The 27,947-nt window shown below is 39.2% G+C and overlaps 1 protein-coding gene across 11 annotated transcripts; it reads right to left on the reverse strand.

Annotated features, from left to right (window-relative positions):
* Positions 1-938: 938 nt before the first annotated feature.
* On the reverse strand, positions 939-27,901 carry LOC112573106. Of its 11 annotated transcripts, none has more exons than XM_025253138.1 (20): positions 27,588-27,901; positions 22,522-22,631; positions 20,818-21,075; positions 19,981-20,143; positions 19,402-19,562; positions 15,630-15,896; positions 15,084-15,240; positions 14,597-14,757; positions 14,093-14,211; positions 13,514-13,649; positions 12,914-13,011; positions 12,114-12,333; positions 11,557-11,732; positions 11,140-11,302; positions 10,515-10,661; positions 10,226-10,384; positions 8,862-8,940; positions 7,744-7,840; positions 7,121-7,198; positions 939-6,369 (listed from the first exon to the last, which is right to left on the reverse strand). In XM_025253138.1, the coding sequence occupies exons 2-20, from the start codon at positions 22,595-22,597 to the stop codon at positions 4,954-4,956; spliced, it is 4,131 nt and encodes a 1,376-aa protein (XP_025108923.1). In that variant the 5' UTR covers positions 22,598-22,631; positions 27,588-27,901; the 3' UTR covers positions 939-4,953. The 11 variants fall into 11 exon arrangements, with proteins under 11 accessions (XP_025108923.1, XP_025108918.1, XP_025108922.1 ...); XM_025253133.1 differs by having other exon boundaries at positions 20,818-21,081; XM_025253137.1 differs by lacking the exon at positions 27,588-27,901 and adding an exon at positions 22,867-24,871.
* Between the last annotated feature and the right edge of the window lie 46 nt (positions 27,902-27,947).

Genomic DNA, 27,947 nt, shown 5'->3' on the forward strand with positions numbered 1-27,947 from the left:
AAGGAAAGCTAGGTAAAGTTGTCACCGACATTTCAGTTTTGGTCCCTTTTTTGGCAGATGGATCAACTGGGGGAGGAGTTTGCCGTACTATTAAAACTATAATTATGGATGTCATGCACACCCACACACATGCAGCTGCCGACGGGGTGAACACTGTTAAAGCTAGTTAATTGTAGTTTCAAGCAATGCATCCAAAAGTTACCAGAGTGCTTAATTCGTGCCTTTTTTTCAGAAGACCATATCACACTGTTTCTGATTACTCACGTAAAACTAAATTTACAGATGGGTTGTGGCTATAATATTTTCATTAAATTTATAGATGTGAAAGCATATAGCAAAATTGTTCGTTTACTGAAGCATGTTATACTTTGAGAACGTTTAGTTCACAAAATTCAATGTGAAGTACTTATAAATTATTAATACATGTCAAGAAATAAGATCCATGGACGATCTTATTGAAACTGATCAGCATTAAGCGGTTCTGACTCATGACTTAATTACATCCCTCTGGGAAATTAAAGCCAGCTTGATTTGCTTGCATTAGAACAATTATAGCAAGTGACCACTTAAATTGAAAGATTCAAGGAGTCATAAACTGAAGGAAGGATGTGTACTTCCTTTAATTTCCCAGAAAGGAACTTCCAGTCTTCTGTAGTGCTATTGTCTTTAGCTGCTTGTATGGGCATTGACATAGGACATTGCTCTGAAATGTAATTAAATGAGATATATTGATTAAAGGCCATGGCCTGAGTGTGATAAGGGCTAACAAGTTTGGTGTCTGAACCTGCACCACTGCATAAGGAAAACTAATAGAGCTGTTTGAGTAGAGTAAAAGTTAGCAATGGCTAAAGGTATCCCTAGGATATGGGCAAAAGTTGTAGCATTAAGACGATGTGGGTCTTCAGAAGTAAGCAAAGAACGCTAGAAGTTAGAGAAAAAAAATGGAAAACATCAATTTAATGACCATTCATTACATTTGTAAGTTTTTGTAACAGTAGCCTGACCCTTGTAAGACTTACCTTAGTAAATTTACATAATCCTAAATTTACAATTGTAATTTTTTTAATGAAAAAGAATATAGGCAATGAGAGTCAACACTTTTATTTTAAATGTAAAAGAAGTAACAAGACTGCACCTGAAACAGCAATTATCTGAGTAACAGCATAGACATGACTATATATTTAATAATGTATTTCTTCATCAACGAGCACACAGAAATGCTAATTGGTACTCATCAAATAATTGTATATAACCTGAAATGTATACTGATACATGTATATACATTGGAATTGGAGTTTTCAAAATATAGACAAACTACTGTATTATGCAGGACAAAACGTACTCCATCAACAAGTGCATTATTTAAAGGAATACAACAGACAAAAAAAAAATTCTTCCAATGAAATGTTACCAGGAAATTAACAAATTCTATGTACACAGATAAACTATGCAAGGGAAGTATATATATATATCATATGCAGTATAAAGTATTGCAAAAAATATAATCTCTCTCAAGTGTAAAGGGCAACTGAAATGGGCTGCGTACTGAGATCCATCACGAAATCAGAATAAACAAACAACCTGGCAAGAATAAGCCTTACCAATGTAATACAAAGTAAAAAAATATTTACTTCTTGCTATTAAATAAAATATTAATAAACAAAACATAAATGCAAAGTTAATTGAAGTCAACCAGAAGATGCAACACCAATCCTGAGAAGATTACAGTTTTAAAAAACTGCAGACACTATTCTGAGATTGATTTAATGAATTTTTCGAAACACATCAAACCATGAACAGGTCATGATCTAGTTCAGACACTTCAAACCAAGAGAAACATGTTAGTGGCAGATTTGTTTTAAAATTATGAGTCACTGATCAATGTTGCTAGAGATAATGCTAGCTTTTAGGAAGAAATTTGTAATAAAAAAAAAATTATACCACAGATACAATTCAAGAAAGCTATTTCTATGTTCCTTTAAGAAACAACCTTTCACACACCAAAAGATCCAAAAGAAGAAAAACTTACCTCCACAAAACATTGTGGAAAAAACCCTTTACAAAAGATATCCTGAGACTGATTGACCCGTGTCATTAAATTACATTTACTTGACAGACAGTTAAGCCATGGAATTTTAGTGCATATTTAAAATGATTCACAGCTGGATCATATTCTGCTTACAAATTTCAAGGATTATAGAATATTTTTTTCCGTTTTGTTTTCCTAGGAACATCAGCTCATTATTTATAATAATTATTATTATCTTTGTTGTTCTAGGGAAGAGGATGGAACTTCCCAAGGTCTTTACTCGTTGGGTGTGGTGTCTATAGTCTAATATACCTCGCATTGTGTTCCACCCACTCCTTTCATCCACCACACACCCGCACTTAGCAACCTTTGGATTCCACAAAATACCCTGCTTTTAGCTGCAGCAGTGTTATCCTTGGTGCGTTGTTCAGCTTTGGATCAGTCAGCTTCTCACCATCACTCGTCATGTATGCTCACCACAACGTGCTTCTACCTTCTCTTTTCCAACATGCACAAGATGACACAAGTTTCATTAGCTCAAGTAGTATACAGTTAATTTCCTTCACATGACAAGGAAAAAAGTGTATCAGTGCTGTGTTGAATCATACACACTAATTTAAGGAAAGTAAATTTAAAATGGATTTATTTACATTCTTTATAATTGCAAACCAATTCAACCGTATGATCCGTATCTAACTCCTATACCACTAATACCTATCACCAAGTTCTATGCCTAGTTCTACTTATGTTACTAAATTACAACTATAAGGGGGAAGAAAACAGAGATTTCAAAGTACATGAGCCGCTTAATTAACAGCGGACCATGATACCTATACAAGGTGCAGTGGTACTTTCTCCCACACTCAAAATAAGGAAAATCAAATAGTGGGATTTATAGGTACGTGAGCCACTTGTCAGCAGACCATAACACCTACATGGTGCAAGGGTACTTTCTCCTGTACTCAAAATAATCAAAAGGGAAGGAATAACCCCTCACACTGTGACACAAAGGGTGCAGGCAGGGGAAGCTGTCGGCTCGTGGCGGCCATGGACAGAGAAAGAATCAGTGGCTCCTTCGCCCGCCAATGTCAATAAAACCACATGGCAACCCATGATATTCTCATTACTGAAGAACATTACAATACTACATATAGCTTACTGCTCCCACTGTAGCAACATTAGTAAACACACCGGGCTAATTAACAGAGAAACAAAGTTTTTTTGCCACATTGCCATCATCTGTGTCATTATTTTCTCTTTTTGTTTTATATTCAATATATTTTGGTGTGTCAGCCCCTTCGATTTGGCAGTCATGTGGAGGTGCACAGTTTCCATGTCTAAGGCCGCTCCTGGTGCAAGCACTTGATGTTATGGAAGGGAAAGTGTTTCAACCTTTTCGCACTGTGGTGGATGGGGATCTTGGGGGATGTTTGTATGGGGGCAGGCAGGTTGTTTTGCTGGTTTATTTAGTTAGGAAAGTGCTTGCACCTAGAGCTGATTTCACACTATGGGGGGGGGGGGGGGGGGAAGGGGGACAACTGGAGTTCCTAGAAAAAACCTCGGGCACCCAGCCCTGCTTAGCGAGAGTGTCCTGAAACGAGATCTGAACCCTGTATTTCTCACTACAGTGGTTACAAGATGTTTTAACCACTACACTATCGGGGTGGGGTGCAGGTACTGCCTTTTGCCCAATATTTAAACCTGAAAACTTGGGTGCTACGTCACCCATTCCAGGATCACTCACTTCGTTCATGCAGAAACCACGTGGTCAGTCAAGTCTAGGGAGGTGGGGTGAAGGGTGAAGGGAACAAAGTACTGTCAGCGGCACATGCTGCCCCAAATAAGTGTTCCTGCTACATATGCTAAGAATCTGTATTAGCTAGGTGTATAAGAAATGGTGTAGATAAAAAAAATTTTTTTTAACTTCAAACACTTAAAGACTTTTACACAGTTGAAATAAAACAAAAGCACAAGAGAAGTTTTTCATGAGACAGGAAAAAAAGCTATTTTCTTCTTTCTTGAAATTTATGTAATACGTTATATTGCTTCGAAATTTATCGTTAAGAAAAGATGCTATTTCTGACATGTTTATATAAAGCTCAGAATATTATTAACATTACCATTTCAGTAGCAACAGCCCTTTAAAACAGCAGAAGCTTCTGTACTGTGACAAAAAGGTCTAACAATAAGAAAAATTAGAAAAGAATCAACATGTAATTATGAACAGTGCAGGGCACCCTATAGTATAGTGGTTATAATGCTCACATCACCACTCCAGTGAGAATTGTAAGGTCCTAGGTTCAGATCTTATCTAAGATCTTATCTCTGTATGTGACATCACAGATGACCATGGAGATTTTCTCCCCCACTTCATGATCCCCTAAGGGTGAAAACAAGTCTAGGTGGAAGCACTCTCTTGCCAAACCCCAGATTTAGATGAGTGACAGCAGGTTATCACAGTATCTAATTCAGCCTCTATCACTCCTTTGCCAAGGCAAGGAAACATCATTGCATTTTGAGGTTGTTCAATTTAGTTCTTTTAAAGTTTTTCTTAATCGATTAAATATTTTAGGATTTTGGTGTAGAGAAAACAAGCCTGCACCAATGGGGCAATACCTCACCAGCCATGATGCTAGTGACAGGAGGACAGACAGCCCTGCTGTAAAGGCAATCTCTTCCAGGGATCTCTATCTCTCTGAGGGGTGGGGATGAGCAGAACAGGTTACGGTGCTGACGAGGGTGCAGGAGTGTTGTCAGTTGCAGCATGAGTGGCTCATCAAAGAGGAATATTGCAACCAAGTGAGACTGTACAAATGAGACACCAGTGCAGTTTTTCATTTTAAAAAGAGTCAGTGTGGATATGAGAATTATGAAATCCTTTTATCCAGCAGCTCGCCTGCTGTGATCAAGTGGCCAAGAAGATTTCAACCACAAATTTGTAAATTTCCCATGTTCCTGGGATGCACAACTGTATCTATGGAAATATAACCTTGTGTGTGAAATGAAGAATGGGCAGCACATTTAAAATCTTTCTTCAAAGACTTTTCCTCTGCTTTTGAACTTTCCTCTGGGAAAGCCTTAATTGTAATGTCTTCATCTGCATTTGTACTAAAGAGTTCATTATTTTTTGTTCCTGACTCCTCCAAGCTATTCCAATAATTGCAGCCATCTTTAAAAATGTCAGTCACAGCTGCACTTGATTGCACTTCATCCACATTCAGTTTTTCTGCTCTAAACAACTCTCCCTCTTCTTTCTCTTTTTTAAACTCAACTCCACCATTGTCAATATTCTTAGTTGCATAGGGTCGATCATGCAAATTTATCCCCTCTGTATGATTTTTCATGTGTTCTATCCTAGCCATAGTCACATACAAATCCATCACTGCACTACCTCCTTCATTCTCAGATAGGATCAAACACTTTGCATTTGTTTTCTCAGCCTGGCTTTTTCCATCACCCATTTTCATTACAGCAGGAATTAACATGTTTCTGTCTATTTCCATTCTTGTCACACAAGGTATGAGGACATCCTTCTCTTCTTCGTTGTCCTTGTCACCACACAATGGCACTACCTTTGGACTAGCAATCATTTCAGAAAGGTTATTCATGGGCACATATGGTAACAGATTTTTATGGCTTTCAGTTTCTGAGGGAGTTTTCTGACTCCTGTTGCACACAATTATTTCATTTATGTCTGAACCTGATGCTTGCTTGCAACTGCTCATTGTGGGTTGACAGACACCATTCATTAGCGTGCTCACTTTGTCTTCTGTGCAGCTTTCATAACTCGTTTTGTTGTTTTTTGGTGGATCACAAGCTGCTGATATTTCTACGGATGAGGAAAGATTTTGCTGAGCTTCACCAGACCTGCAAATGCCAAGTAGCTCAATGGTGGACTCAACTAGTGGTTCCAAAGAATCCAACTTTGGCCTACATAAGATATACTCAGGATGCATGGGAGCACTTGCAGTATTACAAAGCAACTCCAGGGAATTACAAGTAAATTTACTTGTTTCAGAGATTTCTTTACCAGCAGCCATCCCCTGTTTTTCTTCAACCCCTAACTTTTTATTTTGTTCCAAAATATTCAGGAGCTCATGGGAGCAAACTGGTGGAAACAAAAGTGAGGTTTTATTTGTTGACAAGTTAGTCAAGTCCATGACATTATGTGTCTTACAACCTTGGTTATCTTCACTGCTGCTCTCTCCACCCTGCTGGTCCTCGAGTACAGATATCACATACAGTGACCTTTGTTTTTGCATCTTTGGTACATCCAGGCAGTGCTTATATGGTGGTTTTTCAGATCCACCATATCCACTTTCACAGTCATCTTGTTTCTGCATTTGTAAAATAAATGAGCAGTAAAATTTCACATTTGGTCTTGTGGGGTGTTTTCTCCTTCTATTTCATTCCTGCTACAAATTTAAGCAGAATACAGCTGCTGTTTAAGCAGGGGGCCATAAGCTGGAGCTCTGTAAATGCCAAAGATCTCTAGGAAACTGACCAAGCCACTTAACAAATACTTTTTGAAGAATGTCATCTTCATTTTCTCATGTGGATGCATGAAAAATAACATTTTACATTAGTTAGCCTTATGAAAAATAATATTGTACATTATTGTACACTGTTTATGTTTAGTATCTTTCTAACGAGAGGGAAGCCTAGCTCCCCTGAAATATAGTCAATAATATTCAGTCTATGCAAAAGAACATTCATCTAATATAAGGAAGCTTCTAAAGAGTCATGATGTTCATTGCTAAATTTTATTCTAATCTGCAACTTGTTTTTTGTGTCTTAAGATATGGCTCATCTTCACTAAATCAATTTTTTAAATTAAATCCATCAGTTTTTAGATTTATCCAACAGAGTACATGGCCCTCTTCCCCCTCTCCCTCTGGTTTCCTATCTAACTGCCATTAAATATTTGAATAACTTGTGCTGTATACATACAGTTAAGTATGGTGAATGTTCTATCAATATAATATCAATTTACAGCAGAGTTTTGGTGGTCTATCTATTTATAAATTTGTAACTTTTGAAAGCTTTCTTCAGTTTTGCAAGGGTCTTTCAAAAATGTGACAAAACACTTACTTTTTTATTTTCTCTGTGTATCTTGTCCTCACAGTTTGTTTCGTGTTCATAACCCTTTTGTATTGCTGAATTCCTTGGCTGTAACAAACACCATTAACACAAAAATATCATTAAATTAGTCATTTGTGCATGTGTTCCTGTGAACATGTGTAAAATACCTATGCACAAAAACAGAAAACCATTGCTGTAAAAAGTAAAAGGACCACATAGTAGATACAGATCAAGCTATATTATCCTTAAAACAGCAATCTCCTGTTTCAGTGGAATATAGCACACTTACCACATGAAGCAATTGTTTTTCACTGTTTAACTGTTTGAAAATGGACATCACTATGAAAATAACTAGAAAATGTCTGCCCACGACAGGCAAAGAAACAAATTTTGTAACAAAGATCTGAGTTTATGTTTGCATTTTCCTGATCATTGTTGAAAATCAATCTGTAAACAAGTTGATTGTGTTTTACACCACACCAGCAACTAAGACTATATATCACGGCGAATCTGAGGATTAAAAAAGTCCAAAGATAAGAGATATTTGCTGTCAGAGGGTCTGCACAAGGCAGATTTGATGATGACTACAGAAGGCTATGTTTCATTATATCAATCTAAACAACCAACTATACCTGATGTATAATATCACTTGCATTTTTCCAAGTCCTGTTTGGAATGGGAAACACAATAGTTTTTGAAAACTTCATCTTGGCCTCTTTCCATTTAATCCTGAAGAAAAAAGAAAAGAATGTTTTATTTTCCTATGTAACAGGTATGCCTTTTCCCTTTACATGGTTACTGCAGACCACCGACGTGTGTGAAAAAAAAGGGCATGCTCCCTGGTTGTCTTTTACCCTCCCTCCCTCTCTGTTGTAGGGTGCTTGGAAAAAAACCACCCCAAAATCCCCAGTCAGACCATGCTTGTGATACTACTTTGGAATGTAGGCAAAGCACAGTGTGGAACTTGAATTTCCTATGATATCTGAATGAACTGCATCTGTATCACATATTAAGGGAAATAAAGAACAGTGACTTTAGTTGACTGGAGTTCAAGATATAGATGGAGTGGTACAGTTAAGCTCTCTGAAAATAAAAGTGCTATCTGCTTCTAGATTTGTTGACACATAGATACAAATAAGACATCAAGAGTATATCACATGATAACAAAGTTCATTATTACCCTTATCTCCCTGCAAAGATATTGATCTAAGCCTGACACTGAAATGTCTTACTCAGAATCTCAGTGCAACATACATGCAGAATATTTTCTAGTGTCATTAGTCTAGTCCCCAGAACTGAGTTACCTTTCTTCCACAATAAGGGCTACAAATTCACAAAATGGGATAATGAAACCTGTGTAAGGAGTTTTACATAGTTTTCAAGATGAATATACTACAACAGGCAATAACCCAATATATCTCTCATTCTGCTACTATCTGTGTGCCCCAAACCACCCCAGCTCTCCATCTTAGTACTGTAACAGTGTCACAGTGAGAAAGTGCCAAGTACTGCTCTACACTATGGCAGAAGACACCTCTCGCACATAAAACTATCTTCATCAATGATAGGAGACAAAATAAAATCTGGTAATAATCTACCAAGCGTAACACTTATGTTGTGAATAATTGTTTCCAACAGGTTTTATAGCAAAGTTTATAAAGTGGTAGCAATTAAAATTGTAAATATGAAATGAAATTTTTATCTTATCAATGAATTTAAATAGTATCTAATAAAATGCTTATAAAATTACCTGCAAAACCATAAAACCATTGCAAGAATCACCATGAGTATTGCTACTGATATCCCTGCAATATATTCCACTTTAAGGCCTGAAAAACAGGACATCAACACTTGCATTAAAAATTCACAAAGTGTTTAAGAAATTCAGTAAAAATAAAAAAATCTAGTTATTAAATGCAAGTAAAATACAGCAAGAAGTAAATGCATGTTGAATAATAAGACAAGACTGACTGGAACATGCACAAGAATGTTGGTAATAGAAAAGATGGTTTGAAGAATATTGGAAATAGTGCAAGTTTAAAAAAAAAAAAAGTATCACAAGGATTCACCTAGAACCATGCAGTAACTAATCTGTATCACAAATTTGCATTCCATGTTTTCAAAAAATTTTAACGATGCAAAGATTTGTGTTCGTAAAATGCATATTTGGGGATCTACAGAAACTATTTCATGTTAACAATAATTTTAGTTTAGGGTGGAAACATACCTTTCATTCACTGTGTTACTCAGAAGTTTTAATTGCTAGTATACCAGGCCACCCTTATAGTCCATGATAGTTGGTTATTTGATACAACAGGGTTCCCACTGCTTTTATCACATGATTTTGTGCTATTGGAAGATGATGAAAGAAATAGAACAAGTGCACCTGAGGAAAGCACTAAACCTAGCCCTGTGGCTGCATCGAAAAATGCAAGTCCCAAGATGAGATCTGAATATTAGGATCCTCATTGTGTTGGTTTCAACTGCAACTGTTTACTGGATCACCCCTAAGCACAACAATTTAATGCTTGAGGAGGCCTTCCTGATAAAACTCCTTGTCCCATGATTTTCCAAGGTTGCCATAAGTATGCAAATCAGATAGCGATTGAGTGCAGCCTTCTTTCTTGACTGGATGCTCTGCTCTTTAAGACCCCATCTCCCTCTGTTGCCTTAATCAAACTCTAAGCCACTTCTCTTGCTGAAAAATAGTTTTTAAGCTACCGATGTGTTGTGGGTATAAGGGCAGTGTCAATGCATTTATTTTACAAGAGCTTATACAATCCATCCAATGTTGAAAGATGAAAAAAAAGTTTAATGTCAGGTTCTTCTTTTCCCAAGCAGTTTTTTTGAAGTTAAGTAATGTGGACAGTCCTTGCATCTTGCATACTCTGGAATTTTTGTTTACTTGTGTATACAGTATTACCATAGCAACAATTTGATACAGTGGAGTTTATTATTCTCACTTTTTCAGCTAAGCTTTTCCTAAATAAAATAAGGTGCAAGTCACAGACAATGCATAATTCAGTAACAGGGATGTTCATGGTAGCACTTACTGAGTTAGTGAATCTGTGTCTACCTAATTTTTGAGTCAAAAAACAAGAGGAAAGACCTCACCTGTCTCTCCTGATGGTTTCACTTCAACAAATGATGAGTCACTGTAGCTGGAGTTTCCATGAGATGTGACAGCAGCTATGCTTATGTTGTACTTGACATTAATGTGAACATCTCTTAATATATGTTCTACTGAGGAACTCCTGGTGTAAACTTCGTCTTCTACATTCAAAAAACAAAAAAAAGAGAAAATATATGCATAAAAAGTAAGCTATCAAGTGCTTCAATTTACTATGGCAATCATAAACCTATCTACATAGAGTAAAGGTGTAATAAACATTAGGAAACTCACCTCTACAGGTTTCCAATAAGCACCATTTAACTATCCAACGGTGTATCAGAAGCCTACTTCCTGAATCACATCTTGAGTGATGCCAGCTTACACGTATATGTCCTTCCTCTGATGTCAATGTGGGTGCCTTCAGATTCAGATTTACAGCTATAAAGAACACACATGACATGGTATTAAGGAAACTCTGCATACATTTTGGGGAAAATGGGGTGGAATTCTTTGTCAAAATGTAATTATTTGACAAATGATCAACTTGTTTAAATATGTGTCTAATTCGCAGTCCCTCCCATCATACAGGATTGCCAAACTAACAACAAATTGGTAGCTACTTTCAAATGATGGTAAGGAAATGAGCACTATCTTAACATTTGATTTATCATTAAGGTCAATTTAATGTTATCTGGAAACACCAAGTGTAGACTAACATTGTGAAAATTATGATCACAACATATCCACAAGATACAATAAGAGAGGAATGAATGACAAGCTAAAAAGAAAAAAAAGAGATAGTAAACTGAAGTCATTCATAACTTGGAATGCTTGTCAAGAACTTATATAGAATATATTATATAGAACAATAAAAATTTGAAAATTATAAAAATGAAGTAAAAATTAAAAGACTCACATGATCCCTGGCTGTAATCTGTAGAATATGTGCATTTGGTAAAAACAATGCCTGTCCAACTACCATGAAATGTGGCTGCAGCAAATCCAAATTTGTCAGCTTTGCCAGCATTGAAGGTATAGTTCTGGTTCTCAATATTGACATCAATGTTCTCCAGCAAGGTCTTCTCAACAGATAAAGAAATGATGCAGGGTTAGGTTATATGCAGGTATATATGTTATGTTTTGCTGCCTTCATTTTCGCATATAATGGCAATAACATTTTTAATCTTTATTTCAATTTCACACCCCCCTTCTCTATCTCTCTGTTCTGTCTGAGCTTGAAAAGTTTTCTAAAAGATTCAAAAAGAGTATCCCCCAAAATCTACCACAGTCACTTACATCAGTTCATCCCAGCTTTAAAATGAATGTGCCTTACCCATTGTGTGCAAGCTTCAGCTGTGCATGTCTTTGCATCACAGTAATAGAATCGTAGTTGCTTGAGAACTGTATCATGTGATCTCCAAGTCCATCGTGCTGTTTTCTTCATGTCTTGTTCTCTAAATTCTTCGACGTGAAGATCTAAATCCTCTATTTCCTTGAGAAGACCTGAAACTTATGTAGTTTTATGAGATAATGAAACCATGAGAAAATGTTTCAATTAACGATTCAATTTTCATGATGATTGGTCTCTGACTGGAAATGGTAAAAGAAACTGATTTTACAAGGGAAATACCATAATCTTTAATCTTTCCTTGCATGGCCTAAAGGAAAATAAATGTATCAATGCCTATATTTATTTCCAGTTAACAGTTGTTTTGCCAAGAGAATACTTCCAACATCTAATGTTGTAGCAACATCTCTTCATGTCAAATAAACAGAAGATATATTTTCCAGCTTCTCAGTTTCAATAATAATGTGATGGCCTTGTGGTGCCATGTCCAAATAATAAGCTAACAAATCTTATCAGTTGGCATAAAGTAAAATAAATTCTACCTTTGTCGTCTGCAGGTACTGTAAGAGATGTCTGAGGTGAGACACCAACTCTGTTGGCTGCATACATTGTTACAAAAAATCCCTGCCCACAGGGTACAGACACAGTCAGCAGGTTACTTTCTGGATCTTTCAAGTGAAGTTCCTGTGTCTCCTGACCATCCATATACAGTTTGGCTGTGTAGTTAAGTGTTGCGCTGTTTCTATCTTCTGGGGGCACAGGCTGCAAGTAAACACAAAGTTCTGAGGAAACAAAATGATTTTTGGGACAAGAGAGAGAAAATCCTTCAGCTCAGTGCTCATTAGTGATACCAATATTTTGATATCTGCCTTTGAGACAAGGTGATATTAGGATATCTTGCTTATATTAGTACATGAACTATGTTGTTAATAAAAGAAGAGTGAGAACCAAATATAGCATTTCAATGAAACATTTGAAGACCTCTTGAAGAGACCTGCTTTAGCTCCATCCAACAAAAAGGAAAGATAACACTCATCGTAGCAAAAGCGCCCATTAAAACAGTGCTGGCAATGCTTTGTACACTTTTGGCTGATCACAGGAGTGGAACAGTGTAAGGAAGATGAGCATGAAACAGGTAATGTGATGCCCAAAACTGAGTACAATGGCATGATGACAGTCGTAGGAAAGATAGTCATGATGACAATAGTGTATAGTGGCATTGTACAACAGAAACAACAATGGAGATGAGAGTAATCATGATAATAATGAATATAATTAAGATGGTTAATAATTACATAATATGGCAGTAGTGAGCAATAAATATAACTGAAAATTCATTTACCTTAAAATAAATGTAAATATGTGATGATGAATTTTGTCCTGCTGAACATTGTTTTCTATAATATCCACCCTCAGTCAGTTTTGGACCTGTACTTGGTGCTGGAAAATCAAAATGGCATGAACATTAGTTTTGATTACACTTAATTCTTTATGCAGCTAAAACAAAGTAAAAATCTCCCTCTTAAATATAGAAAAAGAAGAAAGATTAAAATTTATCTGACTCAATATTATCTGGGTTGATTGCACACTTGATTGTGTATGTGTACATAGACCTAGCAAAAGAACTTTGTACAAACTGTTCACAGCGTACACTGCATCAGAAGTATAAAAAAAATTATTTAGACTGTCACATAAGTGGCTATGTTGCAATATGAGACTGATCTGGATCAGTAACATTTTTAATGATCAATTGCAGTGTAAACTGGTCTGAGTTTGTATCTTTTTATTCACAAGAAACACAAGAAAACACAAAATTTTGGAAGTAAGCTTGTCCTCTTGTGTATAAAAGGGTTGACCTGTCCTAATGTGTTGGATTTTTTTCAACAGAGAATATTTCCAAACTTCTTATCATGATGATGATGACATTTTATAAAACACTTGCCATCCTCTGGCATATGAAGGGTCACAGTCTGCAGTACTCCTGGGAAACCAGAACGAGGTAAAGCCTGCACACTGACAGTGTAGTTGTGGAATGGGTGCAGAGAGCAAATGGTGATCTGTTCCTCTGAAGTATTGAGCTAAATATAAGACAAAAATGCTTTAATGTAAACATTATTAATGAAGATTGCAAACAATGCATATTAAGAATAATTAAAACTAATTTGATAACTAGTTCAGAAATCAATAATAAACTCTGACAGTTAGACTATATCCCACCTATTGGATTTGTAAAGTTGGACAAAATCAAACATCAAGGCATCATTCATTACATACATCATCATTCTTCATACGAGCAGTCATTTGTTTCTGAGAATATATTTTAGAAACTTTGAAGGTTACTCGCTAACAATCCGGATGAATGTGAGAGGAGATGTACAAAGTTCTTTTCTGAACAGTGTATTCCCTTTTCCTGTCTGTGTTACCTTTGCTGTCTTTATTGCCATGGTAAATTTTTATCCTCTTCCTTTTCAATTTTATCTGTAGTTTATTTATTTGAAAATCAAAGCTCTCTGTTACTTACAGTTGTGACATCCCAAGAAATGCGATACAAAGGGTAAAATCGATCACTCCACCAAACCACCTTTGCACAAGTGCTATTTAATATCTCAGTCCGACGAATGTTCACAGGGGCTGGTTTAACTGAAATCATATACAATTAACAATATAAGAGATTTCCACCACAGAATAACTTTTAGCCTAGAGCTGACACAGCATAATGTGGCCTTATGTCACAGTTTGATGTAAGAACTTCAAATATATGATCTAGGAGCAGCATTTAGAATTTATAACATTTTGAAGAATTGTAAAGGCAGCACAGAACTTTGTAACAAAAGATAATAACTCCCAGTTAGAGTTTGATGGCAACATTTTAGATCCTACATATTGACCATTTCCTTATCATCCAACTGATACCTTTCACCAACTAAAAAATAGTATTGACTATTGATGTACTTGGTGAAAGACAGATTCTTTTAATATTAATTAATTATTATGCCAACTAATTTCTGTATAGTAAGCTACTCACCATAATTATCAAGGGCGAGGTTATAAAACAGTGCAATGGCACTGTCATTCCGCTTGATATTGGCAATGGTTACACGTAAAGACAGGCGTGGCCATCCACCTTTTCCTCCCGTTGTACAGCCTGAGCTGTCCTTAAATAATTTGCAATCGTTCCATGGTCCACTGCATTTAATATAGACAGTCATGTATTACTTGTTAAGCTAGAAACAGTAGATTTGTTGTTAATTTATAATCAATAACTTTTAACATCTGTATAGGATCTTGGTAGGCTACTATCTTGAGAATGGAATAAATATTAATTACTTAGATTTTGGGAAAAACTAACCTTAATCCAGTCATCTCAATAAAAATTTGTGCTTTAAGAAGATCTATAAAGGCATTTCACTGGCCCATTGAGAAATGGACTGCCCAAGAAATTCCTCCCATTTCAAACAGTCCATGAATTAAATATTCTAAGCACAGGGGGTTGACGTATTATTACAACTTACTGAGTGATGTTTTTAGTATATTCTGCTTTTATGACAGTGATGGATGTATTTAGGGTTGGAGTTCCAGACTTGTAATTTACTCCAATGCTCCAAGAGGCATGAAAAATGTCTTTATCATAATATTCAAACTTCAGATCTGTCACATTCTGTGGACGATCTAGTGAAAAAAGGACACAATGTAGTTAGTCAAAAGTGTGGTGACATTTATCTCTGATAGTTAAAGAACTGTTAATATATACCATATACATCAGAATCAGGATTAAAATTCTGATAAAACATTCTCCCAAATTTCGTCAAATCTGTTTAAAAAAAAAAATAACATGAAAACATGTTATTGAATCACATGTGTAGTCCTACTTTATACTAGTCAACCTCCAGCAAACTAAATACAAAGTTCTGTAACACATATCCCAGCTACCGTTCTTGTTGTATCATCATCATAATCAAAATCCTTAACTACACCAGAATATAATGTCATCCTTCCTCTTAAAATGATGCAAGATGCACAAAAGGGCACTCTTTAAATTTCATCAGAAGTCGACTTACATTCGGTCAGAATATAAGCTGACCCAACAGTATTGTTATTGCCATCGACACAATAGCATGATGCCTCGAAGGGGTCCATTGCAGTCACTTGTCTGTCCAGCCGAAGGTAAGTGTCGTTGACAACCGTGACGTAACCACGTGACACGGTGTCCGACCCATACGAGAAGCTGGCGTCGCTGGCGCCTGTCCGCTCCAGGAAGCAGTGGACTGTCATGTTTTCACCAACATAGTAGAGAGGCTTGCCTGCTGTCACTCTTGTCATTTTCTCTGTCAACATAAAAGAAAATTATGATTTTTGACCGACATTTGCTTTCGACATCTGCTTGATCTGGGACAAACTCTATAGTTCCAATTAGTCTCCAGCCCTCCCTCAATGTCAAGTGAAGACAATTTCCTATTAAGCAAGTAACCATTCAATTAAGCGAGGTTCCTACCTCAAATGATGCCACGTTCGTCGAAATGGAACAATGTGACAGTTGGGACATATATTTTGTCAGTTTGTCACGATCGAGAGGTTACCACGAGTTATTCCCCTGTCGGGGAGAATGGGGAATAGCGGTGAGCTTCGATACCTGAGTCCGTCAAGACCTACCTTCTTTAACACGTATTTCGATGTGGACTAGGTGACATTCCTCTAGAAGGACGTCAGATTTCCCAACGAGCCATTCCAGTCTTTTTATTCTGTTAATAAGTCGACCCGCGTACACACTTGGCTTAGAGAAAGGGCAATAACTCTATTCATGAGCAATGTCACGTCATTCCTTGCACCTTCTCAGGTTCTCTCTCTCTCACACACAATTATTTATTTCAGGTAAAAATTGAAAAAAAATGTACATGTCTAAACCGTTGCATGCGCCACCAAGTGCAGATGAAAACCCGGACCACAAACAGCGATCGTTTGTTAGTAGTTTGCTGGCGACAGTTTGTTTCAAAGTAGAGGCAGCACTATATAGTTCACCCCCCTCAGCTCGAGAAGGGGGTTTGTGTACATTCAGCAGCGGTATTCTCCCTATACTGTACGTTTTCTTTATACGTATGCAAAAATGACAACAATTTATACCAACGAGAATGGAATCCTAGCTAGATTTGCTACTTTATAGGTTCATGAGTTGCAATTTGCTTTCCTATAAGGATTTAAGATAAGATAAGATAAGATAATACTTTATTAATCCCTAGAGGGCAATTCAGTTGCAGCTCGATTATAGAGTAAATCCACAGGCAGTCGTGTTGCAGTCAATCATACCAGCTCGATTAAAGTCATATCGGTTTGTCCTGCATGCAGGCATACTATATCGGCGACCTGATGGGAGCTGGACAAGTTCACCCGACAGAGCATGCCTGTCATCACGAAGGATGGCAGACACTTTCAGTAGAGTCCTCCTGTTATACAGATCCTGAAGAGAACTCTGGGTGGATCCAACGACTTTGGAGCAGGTGGATACCACACGATGTAGGCTGCTCTTGTCCTTCACCGATAAACTATTATAGAAACAGATGAACGAGAAGGACAGCACGCTCTCAATATGTGATCTGTAGAAAAGCTGAAGAAATTGGGGGGAGACAGAGAAAGACCTCAGCTTCCGGAGAAGGAAGAGGCGTTGTTGAGCCTTCTTCACGACAGATTGAGTGTTGACATCCCAGCAAAGTCGCCTATCGAAGATGGTGCCCAGGTATTTAAAAGCAGAAACAATTTCCACCTCCTTGTCATGGATGACACAGACGGGACACGGTGGAGAATTCCGACGGAAGTCAAAGACAATCTCCTTCGTCTTACTCACATTAAGTTCTAGAAAGTTGTCATCGCACCAAACAATGAATTCGTCCAAAGCATCACCGTGAGTGTGCACTGGCCCGCTAAGTAGAGACAGCAGTGCAGTGTCATCAGAGAATTTGACAAGATAGTGACCCTCATGACTACTGCGACAACTGTTGGTATACAGGATAAACAGAAGCGGGGATAGAACACATCCCTGAGGTGAGCCGGTGCATGTGGTGGTCAAGTCGGAAAAAGTGCCATTGACAAGAACTCGTTGCTGCCTGTCGACCAAAAAGTGAATTATCCATGACACTAGCTGATGATCAAGGGAAAACTCGTCGAGGAGTCTTCGAGCTAGGATATGTGGCTGGATAGTGTTAAAGGCCGAAGAGAAATCAGCGAATAATAGTCTAGCATGGGCTTGAGGATTCTCCAGGTGTTTGATTACAGTGTGGAGGATGAACAGTTTAGCATCATCAACACCTCGCTTGGACTGGTATGCAAATTGCAAGGGATCAATACGATTGTTAGCGGCATTAAGAATCAATGATTTGATGATTGTCTCAAATACTTTCATGACCAACGATGTTAAGGCCACCGGTCTAAAGTCATTGAGATGCCGAGCTGAAACTATCTTCGGAACTGGAACAATGGTAGATAATTTCCAAGCAGCTGGGATGGAGAGTGAATCCATAGAACGCTGAAAAAGATGTTGAAAAATGCCTCCAAGTTGGTGCGCACAGAAACGTAATGTTCTGCCACAAATACCATCCGGACCCGAGGCCTTGCGAATATTTACTCCCTGAAACAGCTCCACAACTTGCTCGCGACAAATCTCAACCTTCGGCACAGGGCGAAGAGAACGAAGCACATCGTGAACTTCCACGGAGAAGTCATGTGCCTCGAACCGAGCAAAGAAAGCATTAAGAGCATTAGGCATGGCCGCACTGTCAACGCCTGAGATCGAGATTTTGGCTTTCGACCCCTTACTCCGATCGACAGTACTGGCCATGTTCTTCAGTCCCTGCCAAGCCTCTCGGATGTTGCCTGTAGCAAACTGTGACTCGATTTTCGACTTATATTGCACCTTGGCTCGACGGATAGCATCACGGACCTCTCGATTGACTATTTTTTTGTCGTGTACAGAACCTGTGAAGAACACACGTTTTTTCCTATTTAGCACAGCTTTCAGGCTCTTGGTCACCCAGGGTTTGTTATTAGGGTAAAGCACAAATTGTTTGGATGGAATGGTGCAATCGACACAAAAGGAGATATAGGAAGAGATGGTGTCCACTAAGTCGTTCAGAGTAGGACATGCTTCTAAAAAGACATCCCAGTTAGTACACTGAAAACAGTCCTGTAAGTGTGCAACATTGTCGGCAGCCCAGCATTTAGTGGAATGAACTGTTCGGCGTACCCGCCTGATCACAGGTTTATAAACGGGTATCAGTTGTACACTCGTATGATAGGACGCACCCAGACTGGGCAAGGGTAGAGATCTGTACGCATGTGGTACAGTTCCGTACACGAGGTCGAGTGTTGTCTGACTCAGTGTAGTATGACATGTCACATACTGGTCGTAGTTAGGGAGAACTGATGTCAGATCACAGTGGTTAAAATCTCCCAAAATAAATTTTGGAGCATCAGGACAAAGCGAGTCGAGATTGTGAGTCACATCTGCAATGCACTGTAACGCATTGGAAACATTTGCCCTGGGATGAATATACACAAGCGTGAAAAACAGCTGGGGGAACGCATGCACATCACATTCATAATCCATTCAAAAGTCTGACGGCTGAAGCAACAAAAGAGCTCAGGGCTGGATTTATTCCACCAACCAGGGTGAATATTCCACCCTTCCGTTTTCGAGATACACACCTACCAGCATTACCCTGCACAGCAAAAAGTCAACAAAACAAACGTCAGCTTTGTACATACATACCTTTATGAAGGACTTACCCCAACTAGTTATTACTGTTATAAGTACACACAATAACATTCTGGGAGGTAACTCACCGTCAGAAACAAGTGCGAGGCGATCAAACAGTTCGAACTCTGTGTCATTCCGACGTACGTTAGTGATGGTTACACGCAATGACAGCAGCGTCCATCCATTCAGGTTTCTCGCTACACAGCCTGTGAAGTTCTGCCATAAGTCACATTTCATCCATGGTCCACTGGAAATGACCCAGACCATTCGTTTACATCTTCTACGTGTATGTATTGATATATATGTTAAGACTTGTTAGACTTGGATTAGAGAGAGAAAGAGAGAGGGGAGGGGGGTAGAAACCGTAAGCTGCGCGCCCACCTCACTCTCTCCTTCGCAGGCCACAGAACTCGTCTTTAGTCCCCATCTCCCACCAGTTTCTCCAATAAACTATTTGCGTACACTCCGGTACACACCACTTCAGTAAACGGGTCAAACCTATCGAGGGTAATTGGCTGTCCAAACCCTCTGTGAACAATATAGGCTCTGTATAACAGGCAAAAACTATTGGTGGCAAACTACATAAAAGGCACTGTCTTAACATACAGGGAGGTGTAGTTAACTGACCACGTAAACAATGTCATATAAGTACCATCAAGACTTACTGCTCGCTGTCATTAGTGTATTCCGCTGCTATCACAGTGTTGGACCCTTCCCGACGCTCACTCTCTATCCCCAGTCTGTACTTTACGCCAAGACTCCAAGAGGCACATACATCGTTTTCATTGCAATATTCATAATGTAGGTTCGTCACACCCCGTGGGCGATCTGTTACAATAAAGCAAAACGACAAAATTGCTTTTACAAACGGTATGCACTTCTACATTTGTAGTAAGATTTTTTTATTTATTGAAGTTATTAAAACGTTCGTAAATCAAATCCAAAAAGATACAACAGTAAAAGGACCGTGTCAACAGATTTATCCCCGAAGTCATCGGTAGATATCTGAAAGTGCTGGTCATGTGATGATTTCAAGAGTAAAGAAGATTCCATAGTTCAGGAACAGTGACCTATAGTCGACTTACCATGTGTAAGACATGACAATGCAGGTATCATTCACTCTGGGAGAGGGTTATCATATCTAACCAAAGTGATCATGACCGTACAAAACAACTGGACATCAACAAGCGGAAAAACTCAAAAGGAGACAGGGTCCTGCTATGATAAAAGCCCGCACTCAGTTCAGTGGTGTGCATGTAACTAGTGAGTTTCAGATTAGCTGACGGCATTAAATGTTACTGAGTCCTCTGAACTAGAGGTAAAAATCAACAGTATAAACTTTGAATCACATATTAACGATAATTACAGGGCTCATTCTCCTCCCATTTTAATACATTTTATTGATTACATTTACGTTTGTAATGAGGTATACATTATGAAATTTCTTATTGTAAGGAGATGTACTAATGAAATCTATCAAGTAACTATGTAAGCTGGCTTACATTCACTTAATATATCCAACGGGTCTCCCACCATATCCTCCCCAACGAAACAAGCGCATTGTGTCTCGGGGATGTCAGTGTCGGCCACCTGTTTGTCCAGCCGAAGGTAAGTCTCGTTGACAACCGTGACGTAATGACGTGACATGGTGGTAGAGTTATATTCAAAGTAGGCGTCGCTAGCCACCGGCCGGTTCAGGTAGCAGTGGACTTCCAGGTTTTCACCCACGTAGTACAGCATTTTATCCGTAGTCACGGTGCCTGTAACTGTAAAATTATTAGAGGAAACACCAAAGACGCTCGTGTCGCCGATGACTGAATAATGGCACCGGATTCAAGGTAAAAGACAGATGGAGGAGAGAGAGAGAGAAGGAGGAGAGATCCGTGGGTGTTACAGTCGCTTTCTCTTTCTTTCGACCAGGCGTTGAATCAGTGAATGATATTCCTTCACCCATGACGGCCAAAGAGCTCACATTAGGGGAGGTGGTATTTTCGAGTTATTTTGTGTTTCTTGGTGGAAGGGTGGACGGAGAAGTTGGTCTACCTGGTCTACCTCTCTGCGTGAGCACCAGTCTTCTTGATGTGGTTGTTGAGGCTGGATGTTGCATGTTAGTCCAGTCCTCTGGGGATGGTTGTTCAGAGTACAGTGTACTTTTGGGATTTTTTTTGTGTTCAGTTCTTGCCACGCATTACACTGTCAGCTGCAATGATGGCTGCGGTCATCCTCAGCAAGTGTGTAGGTCCTCAGAGTTTCTCCCTTAGCTCTCTGTCTCCTGCCAGGTAGTTCGCAGACATTGGACACTTGTGCGGGTATGCCAGGAGTCGACAGCAGCATATTTGTAGTCTGAAGACGATGACCTACTCCTGCCTTTCAAGCCGCAGAATGTCGTCTGCATCAGGCCCCAGCTACAGTCGTTCAGTCCAGACATGGGAAAGATTTGGCATATGAGTGCTTTGCTTGTCGAAGATTTTTACAATCTTTGGATAGCCTGTTTGTCAAGACCAGACTTTGCTTCCTCGTATAGCCTGCGTAGTCTGATAGTTCCCGAATGTTGTCCAGTCTGCCTTTGTTCCAGTTCCTACCGGGTTTGTTTCCCCGTGCTGGGGTATGTTGTGTTACAGAAAGAGGCTGAGAAGTATAGGTAATGTAGGTGATTTTTTTTGTGAAACAATATTTTTCACCTTACGCTTGTCTCCACCCTGTAAATGCGCTCTATAAATTAATATTAATAAAAAATAGTTATTATTTCTATTAAAGATAATATTTAATATATCAATTTGATGAGTAACTACTACTATATTTTTCGGAGGTGCACGTTGTGATACCATTGCAAATTTTGTTTCTTTAAAGGGAGACATCCTTGCAAAGCAAGCTGACAGAGGCAGAAATCAATTATCATAAACATTATGTCACACCATGCGACATACGACATTGAATTTAACATGTGCCTTGTAATATTATCATATGTACATCACATAAAGAGACAAACATCCGCTTTTCGGAGTGAGAGATAAAGGGTGTGGTCGCGCTGTATCAATGTGTGAGTTCTCTTGTTTGTAAACATGAATTTATCAGATTATAGAAATAAAAAAAAACTAAAGCCTAAAGTATTTTGAGTTCCTCTTATCATTTCTTGCGTTTGCATGTATATTTAAAACCTGCTCAAAATCTTCCTTACAGAAATATCATTATGATTTACAACTCACCTTCCTCCTGCGCTGTACACCATCCTACGACAGTCAGAGTGATAACAATAAAAGCTGAGTAGAGTCCTGTGGACATTGCTGATTATTTCAAAGCCCATCTCATTTCGCCACTATGGAGAAATAAATATGCATACAAATATGTTGATCCCGGTGCATCAACTGAGATGATGATGATGATGATGATTGATGATTGATGATGATGATGATGATGATTGATGATTGATGATGATGATGATTATTATTAAAGTAGTTGTAGTAGTAATAGTAATGGCAGCATCTTGTCTTGAATATGTGCGTCTTCTGATGGAGCTTAAAGAGACTGAGACTATGGCACAAAAGAAATACCATCGATCCTCGTCCCTGCAACAAAGTTTAACCCGACAGGATGAACACATCAAAGTTTATGGAATAGTGGCGTGGCGGGAACAGGAGCAGCTTGGAGTAAACAACAGCAACAACAAACACAACAAAATGTATTTCCGGGATATGCCTGCACTCTTCCGAATCATTCTCTGTCAACAAGCCTGTTTGGAAGCCTGAGGACGAGAGATGGGCAGTGAGGTGTGTGACAGACGACCAGAAGAGAAAAGCACTGGACTGGTCCCTGTTCCATCACAAACAGGCCGTAGTTCCAGCGAAGATTTATCTACATGATGCCATGTATGTTTATGCTTCCTGGTCGCTTGGATTCTCAACTTAACAAAGAACTTTCAGTGTTAAACTTTAAGGGCGTGGCTTTTTGAATGGTCCGCAAGTCATCCCGACTGGACAGCTTTGTAGTCTCTCAGACGATCATCAGCTAGTTTGTTTACCATGGTGCTTGAAGCAAAGTTTTTAAAGGATTGTGCTGTCGCTAGCTAACGAGCAAAAATTGTTCATCCAAGAGCAAAATTATTTCAATAAAAGAGTTTCGTTGAGGAAAAGATTTTAATTCCCCAAAACATTTGCGAAAAACCGTTCAGAGTTGTTGTCCTTGCTTGCCCACCCCTCAGATGCTCTGATGTTCTCGCATTGGCTGCGACTCTCAACCATGTCGCTGATTGTCCAGTGATGTCCAGACAGAGATGCAATCTGCTCTAATGGTCAAGACAGTTAAATTAAAATTTTGAGACGCACATCCTACTCAGATAAATATTGCCTGAATATTAAATCGTGTTTCTAGGTTTAAGATACTGTTTCTAATTGCTTTATTTCTATTTCAATGTGTATAGAAATTTATCAGCTCTTTTCGAACAAGGTCTCAGATTTTTAAATTCCTACATTTGTATGCTGTTCTCAACATTCGATACTGAAATAAAGTTGTGTATATTGCAAAAGGGATCGGGGCTTTGTGGTGGGTCATTTCCTACTAAGGCATATCAGGAGTTGCACATTGCAATTTGCTTTACAAGTGTGACATCTGAATCCTTATTCCTGTTCTGATAAAATAAAAACTTCCTGAGAGGCCGTTGGTACCATATGATTCCATCGTTTCCTCTACTCTGAGTGCGTGCGCGCGGGCGTGCTTGTGCGGGCTTTCGAGAAAGAGAGTGTGAATGAGAGAGAGTGGACATGTGCCGATATTTTGTGCAATTCATTTTGAGAACAGAACTACACGAAAAAAACACTAAATACACATAAGAAGGAGGATAACCACTTCAAATCTCTGTAGCATCAACCTTTTTCCCAAAGGTCTCAGTCATTTCCAAGTATTGTAGCCAAGCTGCCTGATTGTTTCCGATATTGCTTTAATTCCCTTCCTCTCTAGAGACAGAATGGAGACCTTCCAATCATGTGATGATACCAGCACTCAACCTCGGCTAAAACACTGATTTTTTGTTGTTGTTGTTTTTTTTTTACTCCGATGGCCTCTCTTTTGTCTGAAATACGTTCATTTGATTCTTTCCTCAGTTTTCTTCTTTAAATGTCATTTTCTTAGTCAAATACTCATTTGCTGATTAAATATATTGACAGCTTTTTCTCGCACATTAAATAAAATCTTGTGTAACTATATGCTTGCAAGTGTGCATTCGCCCGTGTTTGTGTGATTGAAGGAGGGAAGAAGAGTGAAGAAGAAGTGAAGAGGGAAGAGGGAAGTAAAGCTCAATCCTCTTAACCAGACATACTTTGTCGAATACGAGAATGTGTCGGTAGTTTTTCCCCCGACCGCCGATTATAACACTTCGATCGTCCCGTCATCGCAAAAGAAAGGCACTGAGAGAAGTGAAGTGAACAAATAGAGTAGGACCAGCTTAGAAATACGGCCGCCAACTACCATCGGGACAAAGATCTCTCCATCCTTCACTTGCCTCGCGAGTACATGGCCAGGCACATTGCACACATAGTCTTGTTTTAAGCCAGTTTTTTTTTTTTTTTTTTTTTTTTTTTTTTTGTCGTTCGCCTCTTTCACACTTGGAGACCAGCTCTTGATATGAAATTGGTGGTCTTCTGTAGAGACTCCACTGGTTTTAAGCCAGTGATGCCCAACCTTTTTCGGCCTGCGGGCCATATCCAATCAGGACAGCCGTGTCGAGGGCCACTTCACCGCAAAAATACAAAAAAGAAAAAAAAAAATAGAGCAGACACCATTTTTTATTAGAAACAAGTTGTACTTACCATTAATTATGTAGTAATTAGTGAGATATTTGAAGTTGTTTTCCCGAAACCAACTTCTGAATGTCCGGCCTCATCGTAGAGACACCAAGTCGGAGCACTGAATCGAAATGTTCGTCCATCGAAGAAAAGATTGAGAGACGCCCCTACGTAGGGATAAATACTTCTTCTTCTCCTTTTTCGGGGTTTTTTTCGGTTTTTTTTTAAATTATTATTATTACTAACATGCCGATTTCCTGCACTGTTGGGAGAGGTTTCGCGGGCCGGATATGGCCCGCGGGCCGTAGGTTGGGCATCCCTGTTTTAAGCAAATCAATTTGAAGCAAGGAACTAGTCACAATCATCGACAACATGTGGGAGGAGGATGTCAAAGCTGCCTACGCCTTGACGGAACAGCCTAGGCCAGCGGTTCTCAACCTGTGGGGCGTGAACCCTGGGGGGTCGCGACGTGCCTACAAGGGGGTCGCGAAGGTGGTCCTTTTTTAAAAGTTTCTTATACCGGTATTAGTGAAATTAGCTTAGATTGTGTAACCGAGTGGTGAGGGCGATCAAACTCCAAATCGCTTCTCCCTATTCAAGTACACTGTAGCGGCATGCAGTGACTTCTCACTGCCAAAACTCAAAACATAATCCCCCTCTCAACAATTAAGCCTCCAATCTCCCTCCTCTCGCCTTTTGTCCTCTTTCTCCTCCAATCTCTCATCGTTGACTCCCCTCTCCCTCTCCAGTCACACCTCTCTCTCTTTTTTAAAAAAAAAACATCTAAAAGGCACGCATTCAGGAAACGTCCATCATTCACACCCTTTCGCCCTCGCACGTGCTCAGTCCTAGTACTCTAGGTCCCTGACAGAAGGCCATGACCAGACAGTGCGGAGTGGGGGCTTAAGAACGACCGATGACTGCTGCTAATGGCATATTTATCGGACATATTTGAGAAGCTGAACGTTGTGAATACGTCTCTGCAAGGGAAAGGCACCACCATATTACAAACAACTGACAAGATGAATGCTTTCGTCCGAAAAATTTCGTTGTGGACGCAAGAGAAAATATTTTTGATATGTTTCCATGCTTGTGTAAGTGCAAGGCTGACAACTTGAATCTTGATCAGGTGAAGAAGGTAATTATTGCCCATCTAAACGGACTGCAAGAAAGGTTTCAGCATTACTTCGCTGAAATTGATGTGACTAAATACGATTGGATTCGTAATCCATTTCTGGCTGATCCTAGCACAAGCGGGTTGTCCACGGAAGAAGAAGAGCAGCTCATCGACCTTTCGAGTGACCAATCCCTGAAAATGGTCTTCCAAACAACACCAGTGCCAACATTCTGGATTAGCGTCAACGGTGCTTTCTGAGAAAGCAATGAAAGTTCTTCTAACATTTTCAACTTTGTATATGTGTGAGCAAGGATTTTCAGCATTGGCAGCACTGAAGTCTCAATACAGAAATCGTGTGGACGCAGAGGCTGAGGTGCGAATAGCAGTGGGTACGAACATCGCACACAGGTTCGCTTCTCTGTGCAACAGCAAGCAGGCTCAACCTTCTCATTAATCAAAGAGAGTGTCCAATAAAATTAATAAAATAATATTTATTAGCACCGCAGAATTTGCTTTAGTAAAATTTCATTAACAGTTATACTTCTTGCAGATACGAACTTTGTTCTTCCGTTGTTGATTTCCTCGACGCGGGGTTGGAGGTTAGATAAGGCTCCCCCGCTCTTCCACCGACCTAGCTGGCTAAGGGGGGTCGCGGACGTACCGGTGTTCGTCAGGGGGGTCGCCACAAGTAAAAGGTTGAGAACCGCTGGCCTAGGCTTTCACGTTTCCTCCACTCCCTCCCTCTTTGTCACATAGTGCGAAATCACCTCAAGGTGGAAGCACTTTCCTACTAAATAAACCAATCATGGTCGTAAGAAGATTTCTAAGGCGCGGATGAATATTTTCTCTAAATTAAGCTTGATATTGCGTGATGGTAAAGGCTGTACTGATAATAGCTCTTCTCAACGTGAGTGATGGGGTAGGATAATTCAAAAGACTTGCAGTTGTAAGTGCATAGGAGCGAAAAGAAGTGTCGTCTGTGCTGATGATTGTCAAGATAATTATGCAAGCTCAATTGAAGCACGAACTACGATTTTCTAAAGCAGCTTTGCTACCTAGGGTATGGGGCTTGGAGAGGAAATGAAAATGCAGACCTACTTCAACATATTAACTGACCTTTCCAGGTGCTTTCATCGTTTACCTCTTAGCAAACTGACCAAACGTCTTTTTGTCATACGCCCATCACAGTGTCATCACAATTATCAAATGCATGCTTTAGGTGGACTGATTCATAGATGGACATACCCTCCTGCTGAAGGGTCAAAGAAACGAAGATGCAAGAGAATATTATCGTGCAATAGTGCGCCATTTGCGTGTTTCCTACATAGAAAATACTAAATTATATGGTGCAAATGTTTTTAAAAAGTTTAATACAGACCTGCGTTGGGTCCTAAACAGCGTGCATTTCTGAAATCTTAGCTTCGTGTGTGGGTGGAAGTGTTTCCTAAGTACCACGCCCTCCCATGGTGCATAGCGCCTGTCGCGAAAGATAAAACTTATCTGCAGGCAGGCACGTCAATCAAGGAAATGGTCCTTGTTGTTAATTTCCAGTCTTTTATTTCTATTGTCTTTACATAAAAAGACTTGAGTACAAGCAACTAAAGATGAACATGGGTCCAGGTTGCGGCTCATTCAAGCTCGCCTGGAGGAAGTGAAAGTCTAGCAGACTGCCATGTGTACAGACTCCAAGACCTGGGTGTGGTTTGGTCCGGTTGACCATACATGATGATAGCAGCAC

Source organism: Pomacea canaliculata, linkage group LG10 (assembly GCF_003073045.1).
Source record: "Pomacea canaliculata isolate SZHN2017 linkage group LG10, ASM307304v1, whole genome shotgun sequence".
NCBI lineage: Eukaryota > Metazoa > Mollusca > Gastropoda > Architaenioglossa > Ampullariidae > Pomacea > Pomacea canaliculata.